The 23,906-nt window shown below is 37.2% G+C and overlaps 1 protein-coding gene across 1 annotated transcript in view; it reads left to right on the plus strand.

Moving 5' to 3' along the window:
• The window catches only part of TMEM242 (transmembrane protein 242), a 54,695-nt gene that overhangs the window by 10,856 nt on the left and 19,933 nt on the right, over window positions 1-23,906 (plus strand). Inside the window, exon 3 of the mRNA XM_020986674.2 lies at window positions 4,760-4,897. Coding sequence (XP_020842333.1) covers window positions 4,760-4,897 — 138 coding nt within the window. The remainder of the gene's footprint in view (window positions 1-4,759; window positions 4,898-23,906) is intronic.

Consider the following 23,906-nt stretch of genomic DNA (forward strand, 5'->3'; position numbering starts at 1 on the left):
GGAAATTATTAAACAGTTTAGATCTGAGAATTTTTAAATGTAGGTTTAGCAGATTTTGACTCTTCTAAAACAAGTTAAACTCTGTACTTCCATTTTTCTACTATAATTCTAAATGGCAGAAATGTTTTCTTTTTTAAAAAAAGTTTATATTTATGTCTTTTTTATACATGACCACAGTTTTTCCCAGTGGTCCTCTCACACTCCCTTCCAGACAGCATCCCATGTAACAATTATCTTTTTTTTTTTTGTGAGGCAGTTGAGGTTGTGACTTGCCCAGGGTCACACAGCTAGTGAGTGTTATGTGTCTGAGGCCATATTTGAACTCAGGTCCTCCTGACTCCAGGGCTGGTGCTTCATCCACTATGCCACCTACCTGCCCCCGCCATTCACTTTTGAGTGTGTGTTTGTGTGTATGTGTGTAGTAGTCATTGTGTAGATATTGTTTTCTTGGTTCTGCTTACTTTACTGTGCGTTACTTCAGGTAGATCTTTCCATGCTTCTCAGTATTTATCACAGTGTTCATTTCTAATAGCACTGCATTCATATACCACAGTTTCTTTTGCCATTTCTCAATCATCTGTTTTGTTTCCAGGTCTTTGTTATCACGAAAAATGTACTATAAGTATTTGGGGGATATGGAGACTTTCTTCTTATCTGTGGTTTCCTTTGGAGTATTAAGCCTAGTAAGGGAATCTCTGGGTCAAAGGATATGGACATTTTAGCCTGTTTATTTGTATAATTCCAAATTTCTTTCCAAAATAATTGTATCAATTCATAGCTCCACCAACGATGGACCAATGTACCTGTCTTCATACAGCCCTTCCAAAGTTGACTATTGTTATCTTTGCCAGTTTACAGGGAGTGGGGTGAACCTCAGGATTATTTTGATTTACACTTCTTTTATTATTAGTGATTTGGAGCATATGGTTATAGATACTTTGCTGTTCTTCTTTTGAGAACTTTTGTTCATATCCTTTGTTTATTGGGGAACATTTTTTGGTCATGTATTTATATGTAATATATCTGTTAATTGTTTTTATACCTTGGATACCAAACCTTTATCAGAGAAGTTTGATACAAAGATTTTTTTCCCCCCATTCAGCCTAGATGTAGTAATAATTTCTCATTTTTATCCGAGGTGTAGATTGATCCCCAAATATCTTATGTGTTTCTCAGTTATTTGGAATAGAATTTCCCTTACCATTATTGACTCTTGGATTTTGTTATTATATAGAAATGCAGTTGACTTTGGAAGGAAGGAAGGAAACAAACATATGTTAAGCATTTACCGTGTGCCAGTCATTGTCATATGTGCTTTACAAATGTCTCATTTTATCCTTGCAACAATCCTGTGCAGTAAGTGCTATTATCCCCAGGAAACTGAGGCAGATAGAGGTTAAGTCAGGTCTTCCTGAATACAGATTCAACACTCTAAGCACTGTAATGCCTAGTGCCTAGTTATATTTCATAGCCTGCAACTTTGCTGAAGCTATCATTATATCACTTATCTTTGCTGGTTCTCTGGAATTTTCCAGGCATATATCAGCATATCTTCTGCAAATAGGGATAGTTTTATTTCTTCTTTACCTGTGTTTACACCTTTGAATTCTTTCTCTTGTCTTATTGCTTCTGCTATCATTTCCAGGACTGTATTAAATAATCATGAGAAGAGTGGGCATTCTTACTTTACTCCTGTATTTATTGGGAAAGATTCTAGTGTATTTCCATTGCATGTGATGCTGGATTTTGGTTTTAGATAGATACTTTTGGTGATATTAAAAAAAAAAGTTCCTTTCTTGTTAGGTTTTTAGCATAAGTAAATGTGGTGTTTTGTCAAAGGCTTTTTATAGCTATTGAGATAATTGTGGTTTGGAATGATTTTGTTTCTAATATGATTAAATGTGTTGATTGGTTTTCTAATGTTGAACTGTCCTTGCATCCTTAGTATAAATCTAACTTGGTCCTAATGAATGTAGCCTGTTAAACAGGATTTTATTTAAATTTTCTGTTGGTGTTCTGTAGATCACTAATAGATGGACTAGATTCTCTAAATCAGTACTTTTCTTCCAGCTTTCGCTATTTCTGAACAATTTTTCTGAATGATTTCTTGAAGTGTGGTATTCAGGTTTCATTTTCATAGTGTTATTTAAAATTTTTTTTTAATTAACAGACTACAAATATATGAACTAGATGGAGGATTTTGTTTTCTTTTTCTTCGCATTTCTGGTACTTTGCACACTGCTGGACATAAAGTTAGTACTTGATAAATGCTCATTTATTGCTTAATTGTATAAGAAATGCTGAATTTGTTATGTAAGTTTTAAAAATAATTTTGTGCATATAATATAACGTATGTATATAGGTGTTCATTTTATCAATACAGTGACAAATTGCTGTAGTCTTCTTAATGATTTTTAAATATCTGTCACTACCCACTAATCCCCATTTCTTTTTTTATTTACTCCATCACTTCTCTTTCAAAAGGTGAGAGCTATATTTCATCATTAGTCTTTGGAAGTCTGCATCTGTTCTTTAAGTTCAATATTTTTGTTTTTAGAGTTTTCATGTGTATAATCTTTTTTTCAAGTTTTATTTCATTTTTCCTTCCAACTCTGTTGCCTTTTTTTGGGAGGGGCGTGGATAATTGAATATTATGGAGCATGCCTCTGTCTTTTCTAAATCCTTTAGTCTCTGGCTAAACTTGCCAGAGCTCTAATTTCTGTCCTTCTTTATGTTTTCACTTAATTTTCTGATTGCTTTTCTGAATCATTCTGTAGGTTGTTAGAGTTGGTTCATTGTTTGAGGGAGTCTTTCGGAACTGATTGTGGTACCTTCCTCCTCAAGAGATTTTGACTTATTTTCCTTTGTGGTGAAGTACTTTTCCATTCAAACTGTTTTTTTTCTGAAGGTCTTTTCATTTCTTATCTTTGGTCAACTTTTGTCTGTCTCTTTATCAGTCCTTTTTCTATGATAAATACTTTTTTTTTTCTTAACAGCATTTTATTTTTTCCAATTAGATGTAAAGATAGTTTTCAACATTCACTTTTATAAGATTTTGAGTTCCAAATTTTTTTCTCCCTTCCTCACCTACCCCCTCCCCAAGATGGCAAGCAGTCTGATGTAGGCCATACATGTACAGTATGATATACTTTGTAAAACTTTTCTTCTCCGTGCCAGTCCTTTTCCTTAATAACGCCCTGAATTGTGCCATTCTCCCAGTCCTTCTAGTTCTTTGTTATCTCACACGAAGGGTGGATAAAGTCTTTGTCTCCTAGCAAGTAAGGATTACCACTTGGGACATTACTTTAGGAGTTTCTGAGTGGTCTGTTCTTCATCTTCTTCTCTCTAAACTGATTGCCTTTCATCTTTCCCTTGCCTGAAGCTCTGGGGACTAGTCATGAAGGGGTGAAGAGAAGGTCCCCTCAGGACACTAGAGAGGAGTGCTCCAAGGGTCTACATACTCTTTTCCAACTTTCTCTTCTTCTGTTTTCTCTTTGCTGTGTTTAGGGTTGCTAGGGCTAGTATATGGTCATTATGAGAGGGTTTAAATCCAGAGTCCTTGCCTTAAATTACAGTAGCCAATTAGATTAGTTTTAGTGCAGACATTATTATGATAATATACAGGACTACAAAAACAGTTTCAAGTAAGAAAATTCAGAGATGCCAAATATTTGAAAAATGGAGACACCTTTTCCCCTACCTCCACTCCCTTCTTTGTGTGAATTTGAGTGTTTGGGTGTGTGAGAAGATTAGGGTGGGTAGGAGGGCCAAGAGTTTGAGGCTGGTAAATTGGTCTTCAGTGATTGTTTCTTTAAGAATTATCCTTGTGGGCCAGACGTGATTGCATATGCCTGTAATCCTTGCTGCCAGGGAAGCTGAGACTGACAGATTGCTTGAGCTCAGGAAATCTGAGCAGCAGTAGGGATAAAACCCCATTAGCTGTCCATATACTAAGTGTGGAAGCGGTGTGGTAAAGGTATGGGGGAGGAGGAACCAAATTACCTAGGATTGAACCCTCTCAGGTTAGAAATGAGCAGGCCAAGCCTTCTTTGTAAGTCAATGGGATTGGCCCATGCAGAAGTGGGCCCTGCGCTTCTAGCTTATGCAAGATGGATCCAGAGGCCCAGTTAAAAACAACAACAACAGTAACAGCCAGTTACCTTGTGGTGGATTCTTTGACTTGACCTCTTTCAGCTAGGTGGCTTAGTAGATAGAAGGTTGGACTTGGAGTAAGGAAGTCATGAGTTTGATCCCACCACAGACACTAGCTGTGTGACCCTAGGGAGCTCACTCAACGTCACTCAGCTCCGGTTTCTTCATCTGTAAAGTGGGGATAATAACAGCACCTGCCTCACAAAGTTGTGAGGATTAAATGAGACACTTCACAAACCTTCAAGTGCTATGTAATTGCTAGATATTATTGTATTATTTAGTTTAGTGGGTAGAAAGCTGTCCTTAGAATAACCTCTCACTTAACCATTTTCCCAGGTGGTATAGTAGATAGAGCACCAGACCCTTGGTGTATGAAAAGATCTAAATTTGAATCCTGGGTCGGATACTTATTAGCTGTGTGACTTTGGACAAGTCACCCTCCCTAAAACTTAATTTCCTCATCTGTAAAACATATTCAGTGGCCTCTGAGGTCTTTAATATCTCTAAGTCTGTGATCCTGTGATTCTTACTCTTGGAGTAATTTTCCTTTTATCTCTATCATTCTTTCTGATTCACATTGTTCTTACTATTCTGTTTTTATTTCCAGGGAATTACTGCCACAGCTGCTTTACCAGAGAGTGGTTCTTCTCTTGCCTTGCGAGCATTGGGTTGGGGCTCACTTTATGCATGGTGCGGAGTTGGTGTAATCAGTTTTGCAGTCTGGAAAGCTTTAGGAGTTCACAGTGTAAGTACCATCCGTATTTTTCTGACCTAAGTCTTAGCATGCGTAGTCACCGTATCTGCTGCAGATTTTAGGAACCTTAGCCAATTTTACCCTTTTCCCTCTAGCATACATTCATACACAGAACCCACTGAATGGTGAAGAACTTGGCTAAGTTCTCACTAATGCTCTTTGCACATTAAACTTATGTAAGACAGTGATTTAAATAATTGAATATAATATGTAACATGATAAAATAACCCTTTTAAAAATTTTAATTTATCTTACAACAGGGGAGTTAGATGACCTGGGTTCTAGCCCTATCTCTGGCCCTATGTAATCCTGTGATCTTGGGCAAGCTGCCTAACTTCCCTAGGCCTCAGTTTCTTTATCTGTTAAATAAGGTACTACATATCAGGAGTTCTTAACCTTTTTTGTATCATGGATCCCTTTGGCAATCTGGAAAAGTCACTGGTCCCTTTCTCAGAATAATGTTTTTAAATAATTTAAAGGAATGCTACAAATTTCTGTTAAAGGTTAGTGATGTAATTTTTTCTCCTTCAGGTTCACAGACCCCCTCCCACCCAGAAATCCAAGAACCCATGGACTTGATGAATTTTCACATCTCTCTCAGTTATAAAATTCTACGAAGCATGCCACTTGATTTCAGATTTCACAAGCATACTTTAAAAGTATGTTAAGGCATTTTTAAATCATTGAAAAAAATTCCACATTATTAATGATCTTTAAGACACACAACTTACTTATTTGATAAATGAACTTAAGGCGATGTAAAAAGTTTTTTTTTTTAAGTAAAAAGAGTTTCATAGTTATTCCTTCATGAAAAATACTCTTTTTAATTTTCTGCAGTTGGAATTTAGGATCAGAAAAGTAAAAGAATTCTAGATGTAGCCACAACAGGTTCTCAGTAGTTTTCTCTAAAAGGTAATAATGTATGCAAATTTTACATATAGATGTGAATAAAATTGTAATATGATTTTCGTAATTCCTGTTTTCTATAAACATTACTGAAAAGAAAAGAAAAATGTTCCCCCAGAAGTCATATGGTTATAAAATTGCTTAAGTTGTTCCATGACTACAAGATCCTTATTATGGATGCTTTTAATTTGGTTTAAGGTGGGGTAAACATTTCCAAGTTGATGGCCTGCCCCCCCATAGTCATTGAAAACCGATATCTTTATTTTTAAAGATTGTGTGATTCTGGGTGGTCACTTAGCCTCTGAAGATCTTAGTTTTTTCATCTGTAAGATAAGTATGTCAGGCTAGGATATTCCTGAAGCTCCCTGTAGTCCACAAGTTCAGTAATTATGTGAAATTCCTAAATCCCATTCTCCCTCTTGAGTCTGTCCTTTATAGCACTGCTGGAATAGTCTTTGTTAGACACAGATGTGGTCATTTTACTCCTTGGCTTAAAAATGCTTAGTGCCTCACTTGCCTACTGAGTAAAGTTCAGGCTCTTGTCCTTGGCATTCTAGATCCTTGATAACTTGGTGTCAGCCTTATCTTGTATCTCGTATCATTTTGCCCTCATTGTACCTCAAATTCCAACTCTTTATGCTGTTCCTCCTGCCTAGAATGGCCTCTTTCTCTTTGTCGTTGAATTTCTCGTCACTCTGTAAAATCCAACTCAGATGCCATTTCCTCCATGAAGCCTTCCCTGACCTCCGTGGTTGGTAACAACTTTCCCCCTTGAAGCTTAAATAACATTTTGTTTACAACTCTTTAATTCATTTATCATATGATAATGTAAGTGCTATCAGCTATTAATGTTAGCTGTTCTTTAGGCATCAGTTTGTTTGCTCATTCCTTTCTTCTTCCCTTTCCAAATGAATAGAAATACATTAAATAATCCATTAACCAAAACAGGTTACCTCAGACCGGTTCCTGTTACAGAACTATTGAGAAGCTGCCTGACACAATATACAGTGCTGGACTGGGAGTAAGGGAGACCTGGATTCCAGTTACCTCTGATAGCTAGCTGTGTGATTATAAAAAATTTTAAGCATTAATATATTGTCATTCTTTAGTCTTTGTTTAATGTAAACAGAATTATAAAGGTAGAGGGTTACCAAAATGGTTGTCAGTTATTCATTTGAGATTCTTCTTGCTTAGCAGTTTTATTATGTAATGCAAATCATTCTGAAGGTCATAATAGCCCTAATTTTGTCCTGCTATAATCTGAGCCCTTGCATTAGAAAGTAAGAAATATCTAGAAACACCAGTCTTTTTGAAAAAAATTACTCAAAAGTGATTTGAAGGGTAATTCATGTCAAACTAGAATGACTAATAAAATAGATTTTAATATCCTCTGCTGTCACATTGGCAGTGTCAGGAGCATCTGTTTTAAAACCATCAAATCTTTTAAACATAGACTTTTAGAGGTGGAAGTGACCGTGGTTAATCTGAGTAAATCTATGACCTTATTTGGCAGGAGTTCTTATCTTGAAGTCTGTAAACTTGTTTTAAAAATATTTTAATAATTATTTCAGTATATTTGGTTTCTTTTATAATACTGTTTTTTATTTTTTGCATTTAAAAACACTTCTGAGAAGAGTCTTCACTAGACCCCTAAAGGGCATCTATGACAGGAAAAAAAAAAAGAAGGGTAAGAACCCCTGATGCATAGGAATCCTTAACACACAGTCACCTAGCCTTTGTCTGAATACTTCCGGTAATGAGGAACTTATTGTTTCATAAGGCAGCTTAATACATTTTTGGATAACTCTAATTGTTAGAAAGATCGTCATTTTATAGAACTAAAATTTGTCTTCCTACAGCATCTACTCATTGGTCCTAGTTCTTTCCCTTGGAACTACTTAGAAGAAAAGTATGTTCTTTCTTCTTGTGTTCTTTTTGGTACATATTTATACGTGCACAAATTTTCTCCCCTTACAGGATGTGAGTTCCCTGAGGGTAGGAACTATTTGATTTTTTGTCTTTGTATCTCTAATGCCTTTTAAGAATGTCTGGAACATAGTAAGGACTCAACATATGCCTGTTGATTAATTGAATCACCCTGTGCATGGGCAGGTACCATTATAAAACATAAGATACCATTAAAGAAAAAGTTAGCTTGCTCTTTACTATTTTTCCATTTTCCATTCAACCTCTGTACTCCTGTCTTTCCTCTCCACTCTTACTCAGTTTGTATCTTCTCTCAAGAAGTCAAGCAATGCAATGCAGTGATTTAAAAACACAAATGGTGTCTACTTTAAATTCTGTTCACTTAACACATTGTTTTTGTCAGTAAGCACTTACCCATTCATTCCCAGTTACAGTAATGTCAATAGCAGTCTACTCCATTTAGGCAGTGAACTGAGAATTTTTTTTTTAGTACCAAGATGATGGAGTATATTTTCAGCATTGCTTTTTGGCAGTATGGTTCAATGCCTAAAATTTAATTCAGAGCAACATTACAGTATAGCTGTAATTTATAATGAAATAAATATCATATCATAACATATATTCAAGTTGTAGTGTAACAAACAACAAACAAAATATAACAAACATAACAAAACTTTTCTTTTTAAAAAATTAATCCGTCCTCCCCACTGTCTCCCTCCACTTCCTCATTGAGGAAATAACAAAAAAAAATCTTGAAAAATAAACTCCTAAATACACAGCTGTATTTTCGAGTTGACCGTGTCTAAAAATGTATCTCTCTCTGCATTTTATGTTCATCACATCTGTTAGGAGGTGGATGGTGTTTTTCATCTTTATTCTTTTGGCCCTGTGACTTATCATGCTGATAAAAGTGTTAAAGTCCTTCGAAGTTGTTTTTCTTTGGAATGTTACTTTATAAGTTGCTCTCCTAGTTCTGCCCACTTCTCTGTGCATCAGTTTATAAAAGTCTTTTCAGTTTCTTCTGAAATTGTCCATTTCATCATTTCTTATGACACAGTAATATTCCATTACATTCATAAACCACAATTTGTTTAGCCATTGTTTAGCCACTAGCATTTGTTTAGCCATCCATCATTCCTCAAAATCCCTTAGTTTGCAATTGTTGTATATCATGAAAAGAGTTTAAGTATTTTTGTATATAGAGATCCTTTTCTCTTGTCTTTCATTTCTTTGGGGGCATAGGCCTAGTAGTATAACTTGGATCACAGGGGATGCTTAGTTTGGTAACTTTCTGGGCATAGTTCCAAATTGCTTTCTAGAATGGCTGGACCAATTCACAGGCCCACCACAGCCCCTTCAACATTCTCATTTTCCTCTTTTGTCATCTTTGGCAGTCTCATGGGTGTTAGGTGTGCTCTAGGTTTTTAACTGAGTTTTCTTCCTCCTGAGATCATTTTAGTTTTAGTCCTTTTTACTTATGTTCCCCTTTTGCTCACTTTCTGACTCCTTCCTTTTTGAAGGTATTCTTCCTGGGCCTAGGCCTCAAAGCTGGCTCAGCCCTCTTTTATGTTGGGGAGTTCATTTTCTGCCAGCCTCAGTTCCTGCTTTAAGAACTTCCTGGGGGGACAGAAATGGTCTCAACTTTGAGCCTAGTGTAGCCCTACTCTCATGCATGCTGGGACCTTGTCTGAGTGTCTTCTAGTCTCTTGTTCTCTGGCTGAGCTCTGCATCCTCTGGTAGAGCATGCTTCTGCTTTCCCATATTAATCAGAGTTGAGATTTGCTTGCTACCTCAGGATAGTGGGGTGAGGCATGGGTAGGTTGTGCTGGCAGACATCGAGACAGCATCACAGACATTTCTGAGCGCATTCCAGAGCACAAGCCAGAAGGTTGAGTTTTGTGGCCTGCCAGAGCATGGGGGCTTGTGGTGGGATTTGCTGAGTGAGCAAGTAATGGATTAAGTTTCTTTGCTGTCATAAGGTTGTTACCTTGTTAGGTTTCTTAATGTCCTGGCCTGTGGAGACAGCTGTGATTCCTTTTCCTCTGGCACATACGTCTTCTTTTGGAGGAGTGTTTGGGAGTCAGTGAGCATTGTAGAAAAGGTCTAGTCCTCCATCATTTGGTCACATAACCTATATAATACTTTGTCATTGCCACTCCATCTAGTAGTACAGGTCCCAACCCATTTATGTTCTCTCCCTCTGTGCAACTGTTGTCCATATTCTCTAAATCCTCCACAGGGGGGCCATCCAGAGTTCTAGGGCTGCTCTCTGGATCTCCTGACATTATGTGGGTACAAAGGATCGTACAGGCACTCTGTTGTTTAGGTCATGTTCTTGACCCATGTGACCAGCCCACTTTATTTTCGCGTCTTACATTTCTCTAGTGACACACCTTTTATGTCACTTTTCTTGTGCAGTTCTTTACTAGTAGTCACACAGTGAGAAAATTTAAACTTCAATTCTTTCTACACACAGATGCATGGAAATCAGTGGGCTTCAAGTTTTTACCTTTTGCTCAAGAGAGTATTTATATATGTATATATGATAATTATGATATTAGGAAAAGGGAGAGGTATAGTTGTCTATGGTCAAACGTTGTCAACGCTTACCACTGTTAGATAAAAATCAATCGCTATGAGTAAGAAAACATGTTTAATATACAGTCATTAGCATATAGTTAGAAATGGAACAGGTCTACATATACAAGGCAAGATAGAGAATTGAGGCACTCTGGGGAGTAATTCACACAGTAAACCTAATTATATTACAGTGTGAAATTGCTGACTTCGGGTTGTAATGTAGATCTAGCTCAAGGAAAAGTGCCATCTGATGAGTGACCTGGAGAGCACTTGATAAAAAAAAAAAAAAAAAAGCTTATTTTCACTGTCTTAAACCACAGCTACATCTGCTGGCCAAAAAAGGAAGTAAGCACATTTCTTCAAGTCCTTTAAGACTGTTCTTTTTCCTATTCTTTTTCTATTTTGGCTTTGCTTTCTAATTTTTCTTTTTCTTTCTTTCTTTCTTTTTTTTTTTCAAAACAATTCAGTCTGAGATAGGTCATATGAATTCATCGATGGTCCCTAATACGTTTGACCAACCCTCTCACTTAACCTTAATTAATCCATCAAAAAAGAAGCATTTATTAAGTACCTTTTAAAAATTAATTTATTTTTAGTTTTCAACAATCAGTTCCATAAGCTTTTGAGTTTTAAATTTTTCTCCCACCTCCCTCCCCAAGATGGCGTGCAATCTGATATAGGCTCCACATACACATTCCTATTAAACATATTTTCACATTAGTCATGTTGTAAGGAAGAATTAGAACCAACAGGAGGAACCACAAGAAAGAGGAAACAAAAAAAACCCAGAAAAAAATAGTAAATAGTATGCTTCCATCTGCATTCAAGCTCCATAGCTCTTTCTCTTTATGTGGGTAGCATTTTCCAGCTTGAAACCTTTGGAGATGTCTTAGATCCTTGCGTTGCTGAGAAGGGCTAAGTCTATCAAAGTTAGTCATTGAACAACGTGGCTGTTACTGTGTACAAGGTTTTCCTGGTTCGGCTCATTTCACTCAGCATCAGTCCATACGAGTCTTTCCAGGTTTTTCTGAAGTCTGCCTCATCGTTTCTTATAGCACAGTAGTATTCCATTACATTCATATACCACAGCTTGTTCAACCATTCCCCAATTGATGGCCATCCCCTCAGTTTCCAGTTCTTTGCCACCAGAGAAAGAGCTGCTATAAATATTTTTGTACATGTGGGTCCTTTTCCCATTTTTATGATGTCTTTGGGATACAGCCCTAGAAGTGCTATTGCTGAGTCAAAGGGTATGCACATTTTTACAGCTCTTTGGACATAGTTCAAAATTGCTCTCCAAAACTTTCTAATTTTTTTTAACCCTCATGGATATTTCTTTCAATGTATTACAGATATTTCAATTTCTATTTTTCAGTCATTTATTTTAATAAGAGCTTACTGAATAAAAGAGCTAGTGGAAACTATAAATCAGATCCTGTGTTTTCATTTGCACTTTGTAAGAACTCCTTTAAACAATTAGTCTGCAGTCAGTAAGTGTTTGGTGTGGACCTGCTATGTGCCAGGCACTGTGCTAAGCACTTGAGATACAGAAAAGGCACCTAGCCAAGGAACTTATACAGACAAGTTGTGGACAGGATAAATAGGAAATAATCAACGAAGAGAAGGCACTAGAAATAAGAGAGATTGGGAAAGACTTTCTTTAGAAGATCGGATTTTACTTGCAACTTGAAAAAAGCAAAGTCAGGAAGCAGTGATGAAGAGGGAGAGTGTTCTGTGCATGGAGGACAGTCAGAGAAAATGCCTATAGCCAAGAGATAGAATGTCTTGTTCCTGGAACAGCCTGGAGGTCAGTGTCAGTGGACTGAAGAATACGTGTTGGGGAGTAAGGTATAAGAAGACTGAAAGAATGGAGGGTTTGGGGTAAGGTTATAAAGGGCTTTCAACAGCAAGCAGGATTTTGTTTTTGATTCTGGAGGCGATAGGGAGGAAGTGGAGTTTATTGAGTAAGGGGTCAGACCTGGGCTTTGGTAGCTGAATGGAGGATAGACTAGGGTAGGGAGGGATGTGTGTCAGGCTGACCCACCAACGAGCTGTTGCAGTGGGCTAGGCAGAAGGTGATGAGTGCTGCACCAAGGTGATGGCAGTGTCAGAGGAGAGAAGGGAAGTATTTGAGAGATTTATCAGAGGTGAAATCGATAGGACTTGGTATGAGGGACAGTGAGGCGTTGAATATGAAGCCTAGGTTTTGAGCCTGAGGAGTGGGAGGATGTGGTAGTGCCTTGACAGTAATAGGGAAGTTTGGAGGTTTAGAGGGAAAGAAATTGAGTTCTGTTTTGCACGTATCGAGTTTAAGATGTCTGCTGGACATCCAGTTCAAGTACAAGTACAATTAGTACAAATTAATTACGTCATCTATATAGATGAGGAAACTGAGGGCCAGAGGGGTGCAACATGTTCAAATTCACAAGCTAGTTAGTGGCAGAGCTGAAACTCACACCAAGACTTAAATCCTAAACCAGGGGTGGGGAACCTGCCGCCTTGACGCCACCACTCTGAGTCCAAATTTTACAGAACAAATCCTTTTGTTAAGGGATGTGAAGTTTGGATTCAGTCAAAGAGCTGTACTTGAGGACCTAGAGGGCCACATGTGGCCTCAAGGCCGCAGTTTCCCCACCCCTGCCTGACACCTAAGCCCTTTTTGTTTTTACTACATTTCTAGATGCAAGAATATCTTCTCATGGTAACTATTTTGAACATAATTAATCAGTATGTTTCATTTTTAAAAGCTTTAAAATGGGCTAAAGTGAAAACCTTGGCTTTTAATTAATAATGTTATGTAACTGCAGTTTTAGTAACTTATTTCAGTTGGCTCTTTTGCCATCAAGGTGTTAGAGTTACAGCTCCCTGAAGGCATAAACTGTGGTTGTAACTTCATAATTTTCAGCTGTACCTAGAGCTTTGGCATAAGTATTTTCCTTTTATGCAGATTTTAATACATTATCCCACGGTTAGTGACACTTAAATATTTCTGGAGTGGTTTATGTTTGTTTATTTAACTGCCTGGAAGAGCTGAAATAGGGTGGATTCTTCTCTCAGTTTTAAGGAAGCAAATTACCAGTGCAATTATTAAGATGTTGAAACGATACATTCTTTTGGACCTAGTCTGGCATTACAATCTGTTTCTCAGATTAATGCCCCCTACAAAAATGTAAGTTCATATCATTTTCACTGCCAACATTTATTGAGAATGTGATTGGAAATTATACAGATACAATTCATGCCCTCTGGAAGAACTGTAATTTATAAAACCTCAATGATAAAAGAGAATGTAAAATAAAGAATTGATATAATTTCATAATATATTTCAACCTATTTTAAAACTTTAAAATTATTGTGAAATACTAGAATATTATCTCTGACATTAAGAAAAGTATTTTAGAAGTAATGTTTTCTCCCTATTATGTGATATATACTTAACCTGCTTGCTTTATGGGCCTTTTTGAATTCATTTGTTGTTGTTTTTAAAACAAAACATTGTTGGAACCCTTTTAAAACAAAAATAGTTTCACACAAATAGTTTTAGTGACTGTGAAATGTGATATAATTATAAAGTAATGATATTGATTTTCATATGTGGCTAGTTGATTTGATCTCTTTATGTTAAAATCCTACCTTGTGAGAGAGGCAGTGTGGCATAGCAGAGAGAAAGCTGACCTCTGAGTCATGAAGACCTGCCTTTATGACCTTGGCCAAGTCTCTTAACTTGTCAGTACTCTAGGAGACATTCTAAAACTATAAATTGTAGCAAAGATGTTGACCTGCGTCAGTAAGGGGTAGTTCCTCCTCTGGGAGTTTGCTCTATCAATGAAGTCACAGATCCAATCCCCATCCCCCTTTACTGTGGATAACTATTATAACATCATTTACTTTACCATGGCATTGTTGCTTCATTAAACTTTGAGATGTCAAAGAATAAAACCAGGACTAACAAACTTTTTCTTTCTTAAAAAGATTTCCCCATATATATGTATATGGAAAAATCTATATGTGTTCTAACTATCTTACTATGATCTGTAAGTCTGGGAACTTCCAGGATCTGGTCACTTAGCCATATAACATAGAAATTCCATTTTCTCAAATCACTCAGCTCACCAAACTCACAGGAGGCTAATCAGCAAACCTGAATGCCAATTTATTATTTTACAATGAAACAGTTTAACAGTAATTGCTACTGGAATATTTGTGTCAGCTTATAGTAAATGTGTTTCCCAGTAGGAAATCATACATAGAAAGCTGATTTATACTTAAAAGGTGGCTTGAATGGTGTGACATTTTCCCATCTTTTTAGTTTGTGTTGGCAAAGCCAACTCTCAAAAGACTATTTGTTTTTTTCTAAGCTTTGTGCCTAGAAGGTAATTTGTCACCCAGGTGAACAGTGTTGCTTGAGTCCTGATCAAGAGATCTAAATGGCTATGTAAAACACAAGCATGGATAACTAAAACAAGATTATAGAATGCTTTTGCAAATTAAAGCTGTTCTTTTCTAATAAAAATTTAACAAAATATTATTGTTTGTTAATTACTATTAGCACATTATTTTTAATTGATAAGGTTTAAAATAAAAGTTAAAGAAGTAAGGATACCTAGGAACAATCAAGCAGTCTCTTCCTGATGATCCAGTAATTTAGACTATCCTGATTTTGCCTTCTGGAGTTCAGTAAAATCAGACAGAAAAACCAGTGCTCACCTTATATTGAATTCTGTCTTAAAATCAGAAGTACATAGAGTTTCTGGTTCTGGTTTTGAAACTTGGGCCCATCAAGGAGTTTGAAACCTTTAAATGTTAAAAGTTTTTCTCTCTTTAATCTCATTCTTATTGTTATGATCAGCATTCTCTAGCTTCCCACTCCCTTTCTACCTCTTTATGTGAAGGAAAAATTGATTTTCTTCTTCAAGTTTCTAAAATGTGAAGAGAGTTGTTTCGACTAACTGTACATACATGTACCTTGTGAATCCCTTGTTATATATAGTCTTTTTATAATTAAAAGGGAGTTGATTTTATATTTTTGATTTCTTCACTGGGCACCTGCCCTTAAAAGCCCAGATAATAATAGGGCTAATTTTCAACAATCAGGCATTTATTAAGTGTTTATAATAGCCAGTGATCACTGTGCTAAGAACCAGGGGTGACACAAGTATTAAATAAGATCTATGTAGAAAGAATACAGTACACAAACTGCAAAATGATACATGATAAGTGCATGAAAAAGGAATGTCAATGGATCTGTGAATGTGGATATTCCATCTTATGAAGCAGATAATCCATCAGTGCCTAACCTATCCTAGGTGACTTTTCCTCATGTCTTCCCATAAACCTACCACAAGAGTGCCACTCAGTGTGCTGTGCCTCCTCTAAACTCATGTTATTGCATGGATACCAGTGAAGCATATAAGCTGTTTCTCAGTAATACTTTGTTCATATTACAGGATCAGCACATGTCTTTTTCTGGGCCTAAGATTTCTTTGATAACATCCTTTATGGCACATTTCCTATACAATTCTGTCTGTTGCAGCATGCTCACACCCTGCATTTGCTTCTAAAACAGATGGCCTTTGTTTTGCATATTAGCAAATTATTAGCATCTTGGAGGATCTTGGAGTCAGTAAAAACTTTACCCAATTTCCCCAAAGAATATCGAGGTCATTCTTTTCCTCTTTTTTAGTTTTGGGGCTAACTATGAGTTGTCCATTTAACTGTCAGGACAATAAAACATTCTTCAACAATTTTGTTTTTCCTGTTTGGATCTAGCACATAATCACTTCAACTCTACAGTCTCCTCTACACTTGGTTCTCTTTCTCCCTTTTTTCTTTCAATGCTCATGCTTTGCCAGACCCTGTCCCTGGCTTACTCTCACCATCCATCTCCTCTACTCCTACTCATATGCTTCTGAATGGAGCTAGGGGGAATTGTGCAGCCAAACTAGTTGATTTATTTTGATCAAGGAGTCATTGCCTCTTATCTGAACTATTACACAGTCTCCTAATTGGTCTCCCTACCTCAAATCTCTCCCTCTCCAGTCCATCTTCTTTACAGCTTCCAAAATGATTCCCTTAAGGTGCATGTCTGACCATATCCCCACATTCCCCACTCCTCCTTACTCAGTAAACTCCAGTGATTTCCTGTTATCTCTGGTTTCAAATATAAAGTTCTCAGCCTTTAGAGCTCCTCACAATCTGGCTGTAATTTGCCTTTCCAAACTTTCTATGTCCAGCAAAATTATTCTTGCTGTTCCTCACACGTGACACTTCTTGTCTACTGTCTAATGCCTTAACACTGGCTGTCCTTCATGCTTTAAATACTCTTCCTCCTCATCTCTGCCTCTTAGAATCCCTGGTTTCCTTCAAAACTCAACTCAGGTGTCATCTTTTATATGGAATCTTTGTGTATCTCCCTAGCTGCTGGTACTTCCCTTCCTCTCCCCAAATTACTCTGTGTAGTGAAGGTGTTAAGGAATTTTCCAAAAACCCAACAAATGTGAAGAAATTAATAAATCAACCTGAGAATGTTATAGAGACTTGGCCACTGTAAATGACCATTTCTTTACTGATTTAGGAAGTATGAGGAAGTTCTTAACTTAAAGTGGATTATTCAGCCTTGACCATTAGATGGAGGCAACTGAGAACTGATTGGAGACACCTGGGAAATTGCATAAAGAATTGGGCATGCTCCTTGGGCTTATATCAAAAACCAGCCTATCCGTCTCTGAGAAGAATTGTCTGGCACTCAAGAAGGAATCATGTCTGCAGGGTTGAAGGGTGTGAGTTGGTGAGAAAATTTGGTGCCTGGAGCTTAGGATCCTGCTCAGGCCCCTAGGATCCTGTTGGTGCTAGCATTTGGACTTTATTAGGAGTAATTTGTCAGCCTAGTCCACAACTAGAAAAAATAGTGACTGTAGTCAAGCTGTGTAAAGAAGCACCATCAGAGACTGAGACCCATGGCGGCAGGAACCCTGCAGGAATGTACATTTCCTTGTCCATATGTATTCCCACTGTGTGCCTGTCCACTGGTGAGCCACTCTTCCCACTAAGAGAGTGTGTATTTGTGGGAGAATCTAGAGATTTTGTTCTTAATGTTTTTACAATGCCATTTCATTTCAGCTGTTTGTTGAACTAATTGTGTCAGCTAGCTGATAATGAAGGTCATCTCATCAGAGAAGACTCAGGAGTAGTTTTGGTTTTAGGGAGTGGAGAAAGAAGGTTCCTTGAACCTCAGGTGGTCCTCTGTGGACCCAACTGTAACCACACACACACACACACACACACACACACACACACACACACACAGAGTTTAATATTTAATATTTGTCTTCTTTTCCCCAGCACTTGGGACATAGGCACTTAATAAATGTTTGTTGATTGACTAATTAGGCCAAACTCTTTTGAGTAGTTGTAGGTCTCATGAAAGAGGCCCTAAAATATTGCAAGCTTTAAAGTTCACTCCTTCCTGTACAGGTCTTTGTGGCTGTCATTTATGGACTTTAAGGTCACTTTTCTTCCTCTCTAATAAATTTAACATCTGACTCAGTTTTCTTCTGTACTCTAACCATTTCCAAATTTGACAGGGATGAGAAGGGAATAAGTATATAGCACCTACTGTGTGCCAGGCACTATGCTAAGTGCTTCACAGATATCTCATTTGATCTTCAGAGTGTTTGAACATAAATAATGTAACAATATTAATAATATGTTTAAACATAATACTTCATAACATTTGAACATTCTGGCCTCCCAGTTTCTCCTTAAATCCCATGACTTCTCTCTCCAGTCTACTTTAGCCTTGTACCTTAGGCACTTTTGACCACCTCCACTGAATTTTCCCCCAGTTCAAGAATTCCTGGTTAGAGCTCTGAATATCTTCTCTGGAGTATTTTTTTTTGGGGGGGGGGCTAGGCAATGGGGTTAAGTGACTTGCCTAGGGTCACACAGCTAGTAAATGTCAAGTGTTTGGTCTGAGGCTGCATTTGAATTCAGGTCTTCCTGACTTCAGGGCTGGTGCTCTGTCCACTGTACCACCTAGCTGCAAAGTCACATACCCCTGCAAAGTTCTCCCCCCCCCCAATCTCCTTTCTCTATGTTTAATCCTTGGTGAAGTGTTTGGTAGTTAGGTGGTATAGGGAGCCCTGGAGTCAGGAAGATCTGAGTTCTAATGCAGCCTCAGATGCTTAGTAGATGTGTGACCTTGGGCAAGTGATTTAATCTGTCTACCTCATTTTCTTCAACTGTAAAATAGGGGTAATAACAGCATCTACTCCCAGGGTTGTTGTGAGGATCAAATAAGATAATGTTTCTAAAACACCTAGTAGTGTCTGACACATAGTAAGCACTTAATAAATGTTTCTCTTCTTCCCCCCACTCTCTAACTCCCTAGCTAAGTTTCCCAGCCCCCTTTTTCATTTCCTCTTGATCTTTGGCATTCTGCAAATTTTACCCAGATAATTCTTCCTTGACATTTTACCAAAATTCTATATGTCTACCAGTTGGTTGCCTTGGGGCCTATAGAAGATCATTTTCCACTTACAATACAGTAGGAAGTTGAAATTTTAAGATTAACAGTGAGAGGCTGCTGAGAAGCCTTGATTGTAACTGCTTCTGGAGAGGGAACCTCACATACGAGTACTGCATTTCTTCTCTGCTTCCTAAACGCTGTACTCTCAAAGCATTCCCAACCAGTTTTTCCCCCCGGGGTGCATGCTTGAATCTCATATTCTGATTACTACATGTCAGAGTGCCCTGTCTAGTTCCCTCTTATTCTGACTCTTGATAGCACTTACTAGAAATCAGTGACATAGAATCACAGTGATCTTTGAAAGACTTCCATCAGAGGAAAGCTCCATCCAGTATAAGTGCTTTTGGATATTTAGTGAATTTAAGGCTTATGGAATGTGTTTTTGAAATAACTTTTTAACTATTTGAAATTAATGTTATGGGTCAGTTTATTTTAAATCAAAAACTGATAGCAAGAACACATCTCTATAGCCCTTATTTCAAATTCTGTTGGAACTATAATGGGCATAGTATGTTGGTGAGGAAAGCTACTTGATATAAATGTGAAGAAGCAATTTGATGACTGTGAGGGCTGAATTACAAGGAGTAGTTTTAAAAAGAAGTAATGATTGATGCAATTGTTTGCATTTCCATGAAAAATTAAACCATTTTGAGAACATTTCTAAGTGCTTTATTTTACCTTTTTTTTTTTTAAACTGCTAGCTTTCTTTTAAAAGTGGAACTGAGCCCCAAGCATTTTTGGATCCAAAACATACAGCAATTAATAGAAAAGATAAACTCAGTCATAAAAGCCTTAAAAACCTTATGCTTTTCATAAATCGAGTGTAATCACCCTAAGAATGCTTGTTATCCTACCATAAGAAAAAGCTATTTTTGATTTATGAAAAATACATACATGAGGGATTTTCTCCCCTTGTTTCTTACATAACTGTTCACACACAAAAAGAAATGGAACATATGGAGGGAAAGAGATCTAGGGAGATGTGAACTGAATAGCTAATGATACATGTTCTCAAAAGATGCTGTTCCCCCAAGTTCTATTTAAAATGTGTTGATTATGCTTCTACACTGTAAATTGTTAAATATAATAAAAAAAAACTATGAAAAAAATCCTTTTTTTTGTATGTATGTGTACTAATAACAGTAATATTGTCAGGAAATGAAGTGTTCTGTATCAAATAAATTTTCTGGGTATTGAAGCTTCTTCACCTTTTATGCAAAATCTTTTATACTTTTTTGGTTGAAATTCTTTACAAATACACTTTCCCGACTTAAACAGTATATATTGAATAAAGTTTCTTGGTAATTCAGGGACACTGTTATGAGCACAGCTTACTGTACTTGGCTATAATACATGTTGCTCTTAAGAACTATTGAGGTGTATTAGACCATTTGCCTTATACGTATAAAAATAAAAAGACTATGCTTTTATAGTTATTTCTTTTTGCTTTTTATGCTTCTTCTGTCTTTCGTTTCTGTCACTTCCAGCCTGACTACTTTATTTTATTGATAGTAATACAGTTTGCTGTTCAATTGTCTGATGAAGGCCTTAGGGTGGAACTAGGCTCTTTTATGGAAGAAAGTGCTTGAACTTTGTAATAGCTTTGCTGCTTAGAGATCTTTTTCATTTTCTTCTGAGATCTTGGCTTTTTCTAGATAGTTGGGGTTGCTGAAAGTCTTATCTCTAGGTTAACTGGGGAATTAATCTACTAAAATATGTCATGGAATTAAGTGTTCTTTCCAAACATGTTTTAACTTTGGAGAAATTATTCCTGGAATAATTTAACAAATTTCAAAAGTAGTTAAATTCCTTTTTTTTTTTTGAGGGAATTGGGGTTAAGTGACTTGCCCAGGGTCACATAGCTAGTAAGTGTTATGTGTCTGAGTCTGGTTTTGAACTCAGGTCCTCCTGAATCCAGGGCCAGTGCTCTATCCACTGCGCCACCTAGGTGCCCCAAAAGTAGTTATATTTCAAAATGACTGCATTTTTTTGTATTGGAAACTAAAATCTCTTCTCAAAAAGAAAATCACTTGTATGTACAAAGTCACTTTATCCATGCGTGTTTCCTTGAATTCAAATTATTAATAGAATTGTGACAGGGAAAATAAACACCAAGAAAAAGGACAAATTGATCAGTAAGCAATGCCTGTAATTAAAGCCTAAAGCCACAAAATTAATTTTTCCTATTTAGGAGGTTTTATATTATATTCCTCATTCAAATTCTTTATATTTTTTTTCTGCCAACCAATTAAGATAAGTAGCTTTTTCAAAGCACAGGTCCATATAAAAATTGTGTTTCACTGAAAAATGACATACTGTACAACTTATCTTTACTCCATTTAGTCTATGAATATGAGTTACTTGTTAATTTTGTGATTTTTAAATAATAACTGGAGAATTTGGTTTCAGCACTATTCTTTCTATTTAAGAGAATGCTTTTGGGTTCCAAGTACCCTTCTCCAAGAGTAACTTTCTATCCATTAAGCGTACACTGGGGGTCTTGATTTTGTCTATCACAGAATTTTAAGGGACCTCAACAACCAGTCCAGTTGGACTCGACTAGTACCTGAAAGGAATCCCTACTCTAATGTGTGACCAGCATCCTCTGATGACCTCCAGGAAGGGGGAAACATTCAACAGCTCTCATTATTAGCAAGTTTTTCCTGACTTTGAGCCTTGCAGTGGCCACTTTGCAGCTTCTGCCTGTCGCCTCTCTTTCTCCCTTCTGCAGCCACATAGAACAAATCCCATCACGTCCTACCTGATTAGGCTAAGTGTCCCCAGTTACTTGCACTAATCTTCATGTGATGTGGGCTCCGGCCCTTTTATCATGCTGGTTGTCTTTTCTCTGTTTTCTAGCTTATTGGTGCCCTTCTTGAGCTAGGACATCCTAAACTGAACATAATATTTCAGATGTGGATTTTCTACAAGAACTACATGAATACCTGGGAGAAATGAGTCTCAAGAGATTTTAATAATGAATTAAATTATTTCATTTGTTCCTCACAATAACTTAGTGAGGTAGGTGTACTTATTAACCCCATCTGACAAATGAGGAAACAGATTTGAACTCGGGGGCTTCTGACTCCAAGGCCGGAGCTCTGTCCACTGTACCACCTAGCTGCCCCAAAAGATTTTCTTTACAGTGTTGTTGGTCTTGTATAAATTGTTCTCTTGGTTCTACTAGCTTCCCTCTGTATTCTACCCAGGATTCTTTGCAGCTGTCTCTTATAGTTTAATAATATTCCATTATAGTCTGATTCCATATTTATTAAACCTTTCCCCAATTGATGAGAACCACCTTAGATTCTTTGCTTTTGTTTTTCTTTTTTCCCTTTTAATTTGCCTCTTGGAATATTGTATTCCTCCCACCTGTAGTAGAAGCTTCCCAGTTTTGTACTGTCCTAACTGTGGTTCCTTGATATATGAACTGCTTCTTTCTGAATGCTTGAAGTATTTTTTCCTCTAATTTGGGAACTCCAGATTTTGGCTGTGATATTCTGGGGACTTTCCCCACTCCCGCCCCTCCCAGGAGGTGATTAGTGAATTCCTATTTAAAATTTTTTTTTTATTTTAAGGCAGTTGGGATTAAGTGACTTGCCCAAGGTCACACAGTTAGTAAGTGTCAAGTGTTGTTTGGCTGAGGCTGGATTTGAACTCAGGTCCTTCTGACTTCAGGGCTGGTGCTGTATCCACTGTGCCACCTAGCTGCCCCAAATTCCTCCTATCTTTACCTTGTCTTCTGGTTCTAACAGATTTGGGTAATGTTCATTTATGATTTCTTGAAATGTGTCCAGAATTTTTAAAAAACTTTTTTTTAGGGAGTCCACTGATTCTTTTTTTTATTATTATTAATTTATTTTAATTTATCAACAATCCCTCCCATAAGCTTTTGAGTTTTAAATTTTCCTCCCTCTCCACCTCACTCTCTAAGAAGACGTTGCAATATGATATAGGCTCCACATATACATTCCTATTAAACATATTTTCACATTAGTCGTGTTGTAAGGAAGAATTAGAACCAGTAGGAGGAACCACAAGAAAGAGAAACAAAAGAAAACAGAAGAAAAAAATAGCAAATGGTATGCTTCGATCTGCGTTTAATTCCATAGTTCTTTCTTTGGATGTGGATAGCATTTTCCATCATGACACCTTTGGAAATGGCTTAGGTCCTTGCATTGCAGGAAGGGCTAAGTCTATCAACGTTAGTCATCGCACAGCATGGTTGTTACTGAGTACAGTGTTCTCCTGGTTCTGCTTACTTCACTCAGCAGCAGTTCATACAAGTCTTTCCAGATTTTTCTGAAGTCTGCCTGTTCATCATTTCTTATAGCACAATAGTATTCCATTACATTCATATACCACAGCTTGTTCAGCCATTCCTCAATTGATGGGCATCTCCTCAATTTCTGATTCTTTGCCACTACAGAAAGAGCAGCTATAAATATTTTTGCCCATGTGGGTCCTTTTCCCATTTTTATGATTTCTTTGGGGTACAGTCCTAGAAGTGCTATTGCTGGGTTAAAGGGTATGCACAGTTTTATAACCCTTTGGGCATAGTTCCAAATTGCTCTCCAAAATGATTGGGTCATTTCACAACTCCACCAACAATGCATTAGTGTTCCAGTTTTCCCACATCTTCTCCAACATTTATCATTTTCCAGTTTTGTCATGTTGGCCAATCTGATAGGTGTGATGTGGTACCTCAGAGTTGTTTTGTTTTGCATTTCTCCAAGCAATAATGATTTAGAGCATTTTTTCATATAGATGGCTTTAATTTCTTCATCTGAGAACTGCCTGTTCACATCCTTTGACCATTTATCAATTGGGGAATGGCTTGTATTCTTATAATTTTGACTTAATTCTCTATATATTTTAGAAATGAGGCCCTCATCAGAAACATTGGCTGTAAAAATTGTTTCCCAATTTTCCACTTTCCAGGGGCAGCCAGGTGGTGCAGTGGATAGAGCACCGGCCCTGAAGTCAGAAGGACCTGAGTTCAAATGTGGACTCAGACCAAACATTTGACACTTACTAGCTGTGTGACCCTGGGCGAGTCAC

Source organism: Phascolarctos cinereus, unplaced genomic scaffold (assembly GCF_003287225.1).
Source record: "Phascolarctos cinereus isolate Bilbo 61053 unplaced genomic scaffold, phaCin_HiC Scaffold_5;HRSCAF=322, whole genome shotgun sequence".
Lineage (NCBI taxonomy): Eukaryota > Metazoa > Chordata > Mammalia > Diprotodontia > Phascolarctidae > Phascolarctos > Phascolarctos cinereus.